Source organism: Physeter macrocephalus, chromosome 18, assembly GCF_002837175.3.
Source record: "Physeter macrocephalus isolate SW-GA chromosome 18, ASM283717v5, whole genome shotgun sequence".
Classification (NCBI taxonomy): Eukaryota; Metazoa; Chordata; class Mammalia; order Artiodactyla; family Physeteridae; genus Physeter; species Physeter macrocephalus.
The window spans coordinates 37,157,051-37,163,713 of NC_041231.1; the positions used below are offsets into that span (position 1 = coordinate 37,157,051).

General features: G+C 37.7%; 1 protein-coding gene across 4 annotated transcripts in view; it reads right to left on the bottom strand.

Moving 5' to 3' along the window:
- The window catches only part of CCDC66 (coiled-coil domain containing 66), a 62,162-nt gene that overhangs the window by 23,999 nt on the left and 31,500 nt on the right, over window positions 1-6,663 (bottom strand). For all 4 annotated transcript variants that reach the window (XM_055079839.1, XM_024123898.3, XM_024123896.3 and 1 more), the window contains exons 12-13: window positions 4,515-4,659; window positions 3,689-3,829 (exon numbers count right to left, since the gene is read on the bottom strand). In XM_055079839.1, the coding sequence (XP_054935814.1) occupies window positions 3,689-3,829; window positions 4,515-4,659 (286 nt within the window). The remainder of the gene's footprint in view (window positions 1-3,688; window positions 3,830-4,514; window positions 4,660-6,663) is intronic.

Sequence of the window (6,663 nt, forward strand, 5' to 3'; positions counted from 1 at the left end):
ACAAAAAGAATAAAATATCTAGGAATAAACCTACCTAAGGAGACAAAAGGCCTGTATGCAGAAAATTATAAGACTGATGAAAGAAATTAAAGATGATACAAATAGATGGAGAGATATACCATGTTCTTGGATCGAAAGAATCAACATTGTGAAAATGATTCTGCTACCCAAAGCAACCTACAGATTCAATGCAATCCCTATCAAACTACCACTGGCATTTTTTACAGAACTAGAACAAAAAATTTCACAATTTGTATGGAAACACAAAAGACCCCGAATAGCCAAAGCAATCTTGAGAACGAAAAATGGAGCTGGAGGAATCAGGCTCCCTGACTTCAGACTCTACTACAAAGCTACAGTAATCAAGACAGTATGGTACTGGCACAAAAACAGAAATATAGATCAATGGAACAGGATAGAAAGCCCAGAGATAAACCCACACACATATGGTCACCTTATCTTTGATAAAGGAGGGAAGGATATACAGTGGAGAAAAGACAGCCTCTTCAATAAGTGGTGCTGGGAAAACTGGACAGCTACATGTAAAAGTATGAAATTAGAACAATCCCTAACACCACACACAAGAATAAACTCAAAATGGGTTAAAGACCTAAATGTAAGGCCAGACACTATCAAACTCTTAGAGGAAAACATAGGCAGAACACTCTATGGCATAAATCACAGCAGGATCCTTTTGGACCCATCTCCTAGAGAAATGCAAATAAAAACAAAAAAAAACAAATGGGACCTAATGAAACTTAAAAGCTTTTGCACAGCAAAGGATACCATAAACAAGACCAAAAGACAACCCTCAGAACGAGAGAAAATATTTGCAAATGAAGCAACTGACAAAGGATTCATATCCAAAATTTAGAAGCCACACATGCAGCTCAATACCAAAAAACAGACAACCCAATCCAAAAATGGCCAGCAGAACTAAATAGACATATCTCCAAAGAAGAGACACAGATTGCCAACAAACACATGAGAGAAATGCTCAACATCATTAATCATTAGAGAAATGCCAACCCAAACTACAATGAGGTATCATCTCACACCGGTCAGAATGGCCATCATCAAAAACTCTAGAAACAATAAATGCTGTAGAGGGTGTGCAGAAAAGGGAACACTCTTGCACTGCTGCTGGGAATGTCAATTGATACAGCCACAATGGAGAACACTATGGAGTTTCCCTAAAAAACTACAAATAGAACTACCATACGAACCCGCAATCCCACTACCTGGCATATACCCTGAGAAAACCATAATTCAAAAAGAGTCATGTACCAAAATGTTCATTGCAGCTCTATTTACGATAGCCAGGACATGGAAGCATGTTAAGTGTCCATCAACAGATGAATGGATAAAGAAGATGTGGCACATATATACGATGGAATATTACTCAGCCACAAAAAGAAATGAAACGGAGTTATTTGTAATGAGGTGGATAGAACTGGAGTCTGTCATACAGAGTGAAGTAAGTCAAGAGGACCAAAAAAATATCGTATGCTAACACATATATATGGAATCTAAGGAAAAAAAATGTCATGAAGACTTTACCGGTAGGACGGGAATAAAACACAGACCTATTAGAGCATGGACTTGAGCATACGGGGAGGGGGAAGGGTAAGCTGTGACGAAGTGAGAGAGTGGCAAGGACATATATACACTACCAAATGTAAATTAGATACCTAAAGGGAAGCTGCCGCATAGCACAGGGAGATCACCTCTGTGCTTTTTGACCACCTAGAGAGGTGGTATAGGGAGGGTGGGAGGGAGGGTGACGCAAGAGGGAAGAGATATGGGAACATATGTATATGGATAACTGATTCACTTTGTTGTAAAGCAGAAACTAACACACCTTTGTAAAGCAATTATACTCCAATAAAGATGTTAAAAAAAAAAAACAAAAACTAAAAATAGAACCACGTGATCCAGCAATCCCACTTCTGGGTACTTAGCTGAAGGAAATAAAAACACTAACTCAAAGAAGTACATGCATTCCTTTGATCACTGCAGCATTATTTATAGTAGCCAACAAATGGAAGCAACCTAAGTGTTCACTGATAGATGAAGAAAATGTACTGTGTACACACACACACACACACACACGTATATACACACAATGGAAAATTAGCCATAAAAAAGAATGAAATTTTGCCATTTCCAACAAAATGAATTGACCTGAAGGACATTATGCTAAGTAAAATAAGTCAAAAAGACTGACAAATATCATATGATCCTCAGGTATATGTGGAATCTGGGTGGAAAAAAAAACCTCATAGGTACAGAGAACAGATTGGTGTTGCCAGAGAGGGTGGTTGGGATGTGAGCAAAATGTACAACCTTCCACTTATAAAATAAGTTAAGTCTGGGGATGTAATGTACAGAATGTTGGCTATAGTTAATAATATTATACTGTATATTTGAAAGTTGCTAAGAGAGTGAATCTTCAAAGTTCTCATCACAAGAAAAAAAACTGTAACTCTGTATGGTAACGAATGTTAACTAGACTTAGTATTGTGATTATTTTACAATATATACAAATATCAAACATTATGTTATACACCTGAAACTAATGTTATGTGTCAATTATATCTCAATTTTACAAGAAAAATGAAAAGATTTATTGGAAGTTATTTAAAAAAAGAAAAAATTTTTCCTAGACACATGGGTGGAGGGCTGAAAGGATTCAAAGTAAGCATGGAGACCTATGATAATGATACCCAACATGGATATTACCTAATTAGTTATGTAAAAATTTAAAACAAGCACATGAAAATATGCTCAACATCAGCAATCATAATGAGAGAGCACTTTACAACCATGAGAATAGTAAGTATTGGCAAGGATGTAAAAAAATTGGAATCTTCATACATTTCTGGTGAGAATGTAAAATGATACAGCTGTTGTGGAACACAATTTAGTAGTTCCTCAATATTCTAAACATACAGTTACTATACGACTCAGCAATGCTACTCTTCTCCCCCAAGAGATTGAAAATTTATGTCTACACAAAAATTTACACATGAATGTTCACAGCAGCATATTTCCAACAGCCAAAAAGTGGAATTAACCCAAATGTCCTCAACTGGTAAAGGAATAAACAAAATGTGGTGGTATATCCATAAAATGGAATATTATTCAGTGATAAAAAGGAATGAAGTACTTACTGTTACATGCTACAATATGGATGAAACTTAAAACATACTAAGTGAAAGAATCCAGACAGAGAAGACCACATATGATATGATTCCAATTACATGAAATGTCCAGAACAGACAAATGTAGAGATACAGAAAGTAGACTGGTGGTTGCCCAAGAATAGAGGGGAGAGAGGAAATGGAGAATGATTGCTGATGGGTACAGGGTTTCTTTTTGGAGTGATAAAAATGTTCTAAAATTAATTACAGTGATGGCTGCAGAACTACGAATATAAAAACTGAATTGTGCTCTTTAAAAAAAAACACTGAATTGTACCATTTAAAAGGGTAAATTTTATGCTATGTAAATTATATCTCAATAAAGCTGCTATAGAGAAATTAAAAACCAAGAAATACCTTTATTTCCTAACTCTTACTGAAAACCTCAAATTCCTTTAAATTTTAAACTTTAAATTAACTTAATTCTAATTGTGACTTAAATTTTAAGTAAATTTTAAGCCAAATCACAATTTATACACCAATACCCGTTTGCACACCAGTGTCCTTCCTGGGAGAGGCTGCAGAACTGATATATGCATTCATTTTACCACTGATTTTATCCAAGCCATGTCTTGAATTTGCAATGTTGTCAGTAGATGTGTTATATTCCACTTGTATTGTATCAACTGCCAAGAGAAATAAGTTATGTGATAAAATGACATAGCAGCAACTAAATACACACAAGACTCTTAGTTTAATCAAGCAGTGTAAACACTGCAATAAAAATTTAGAAGGGGGCTTCCCCGGTGGCGCAGTGGTTGAGAGTCCACCTGCCGATGCAGGGGACACGGGTTCGTGCCCCAGTCCGGGAAGATCCCACATGCCGCAGAGCGGCTAGGCCTGTGAGCCATGGCCACTGAGCCTGTGCGTCCAGAGCCTGTGCTCCACAACGGGAGAGGCCACAACAGTGAGAGGCCCGTGTACCGCAAAAAAAAAAAAAAAAAAAAAAAAAAAAATTTAGAAAGGCTAGCCTAAAATTTCTTACAAAAAGCTATCAGCATTCTTACGCTTTACTGAATTTAGGGAGATCACTTAATGGATATCTCTGTAAAAATGGGTACAAAAGTATACATTTTACCTATTGTGAGGAAAATATAAGAAAATGTATGTGAAAAGATACTGAAAATTATAACATTATTTAGTTCTACTGTTAAGGCAATTTCCCAAGTAAGCATTATAAATTTACATTAGTTCAAAGTCTGAAATTCCTCAAAAAATATTTAGTTAACAGGTGTTTAAAGGTATTAAAAATAGGCAATTATTTAAAATTTTCAAGAAATATTATAAATAAAATTCTAGTCCAGTGCTTACTGCCAAGATTTTTAATCAATCTAGAAGTGTCATGTCCCTTCTGAGCCAATTCTCGGATTCTCTGTTCTTGTTTCAGTCTCTGTGCCAGCTCCTGTGCTCTCTGCATCGTCTGGAACAGTTCAATTGTCTTAAGAGTCATGATTTCCTATCAATATTGAAGTGCACAAAGTTAATTAAATACAATTATCAAACATGTACAGACTTGAATATTTTCCCTCAGTAGATATTTTCTAAGCTCCTACTATGTGTCAGGCACTATTCAAGATACTGGGAGTAGAGAAGCCAAGAGAACAAAGTTTCTTCCCTTTTGCAGATTACATTTTAGTATCTTTTTCTACAGCTGTATTAGACCACAAACACAAACACTCTTTTACCCGTTCTTTATAAAGTTTTCAAAACTTCTAAAACCAAAGGTCAATTCCACCTGAATTTTATTAAGATTAAAAAAATAGATAATAAGAGGTAATACTCAAGATTTACAGCCATTTTTTGCAATTCAGGCAAATGACACTTTGATTTTTTTTCATGTATGTAGTTATTTCATAGGTGTAGTTGGCTCAGCCTATTCAACATAATGAAATCAGAACCTAAACCATTTGTACCTTCATCAGCTAATTCTGAAGCAAAGGTTGCAAGTAGGAAACGGCAAGAACAGGCAGTCTCTCAGCATCACCTCCCAGCTCCAGGGGGAGTGCTGTATGGTCTGCTCTGTAGACCTCACGAACCTTTGGCAATCGAATGTCATTGTATAACTTGCTCTTTGTCAGGTCCACTCAAACATGGCCCTTGACATCACCGTACCTATGCAGTCTGTACCACTTAATATAGGGGGTCTCCTAGCCAACCAGACATCTACTCTTTTTAATAGACCCTTACTTAGCACAGAGGAATCCTCTAACACAGCAACAAACTCTATGATCAATCCCAGCCAATGACTCTGCAAGTAAATGCTCCTGTTCACAAGTGGATACAGACAGAAAGGCCAATCATTTCTCTTAACGTATTTAGAAATTTATTAATAAAATAATCATTGCTTAGAAAACATTTAAAAATCAAGCAAATGGATAACTTTTGTTTTATGCTGTAATAACTCATCCTGACCTCCTTCTTAGCAGAGAGAAGAAACCCAATGAGTACAGCATTTGTGAATTAATCATTTGAAACAACAAAACCTCCAGCTTCCCTCCTACTTTCAAAACCTTCTCTATGCAAAGCTTTAATGTTTCTGCATACAGTTTCACAATTTCAAAACACATGCAAATGTTCTGGTTATTTTTTCTTTAAAAACACACCCAGGGACTTCCCTGGTGGCGCAGTGGTTAAGAATCCACCTGCCAATGCAGGGGACACAGGTGCTATCCCTGGTCCGGGAAGATCCCACATGCCATGGAGCAACTAAGCCTGTGCGCCACAACTACTGAGCCTGCGCTCTAGAGCCCGTGAGTCTCAACTACTGAGCCTGCGTGCTGCAACTACTGAAGGCTGCACGCCTAGAGCCCGTGCGCAACAAGAGAAGTCACAGCGATGAGAAGCCCACACACCGCAACAAGGAGTAGCCCCCGCTCTCTACAACTAGAGAAAGCCCGCGTGCAGCAACGAAGACCCAACGCAGCCAAAAACAATGACTTAAATTTTAAGTAAATTTTAAGCCAAATCACAATTTATACACCAATACCCGTTTGCACACCAGTGTCCTTCCTGGGAGAGGCTGCAGAACTGATATATGCATTCATTTTACCACTGATTTTATCCAAGCCATGTCTTGAATTTGCAATGTTGTCAGTAGATGTGTTATATTCCACTTGTATTGTATCAACTGCCAAGAGAAATAAGTTATGTGATAAAATGACATAGCAGCAACTAAATACACACAAGACTCTTAGTTTAATCAAGCAGTGTAAACACTGCAATAAAAATTTAGAAGGGGGCTTCCCCGGTGGCGCAGTGGTTGAGAGTCCACCTGCCGATGCAGGGGACACGGGTTCGTGCCCCAGTCCGGGAAGATCCCACATGCCGCAGAGCGGCTAGGCCTGTGAGCCATGGCCACTGAGCCTGTGCGTCCAGAGCCTGTGCTCCACAACGGGAGAGGCCACAACAGTGAGAGGCCCGTGTACCGCAAAAAAAAAAAAAAAAAAAAAAAAAAAAATTT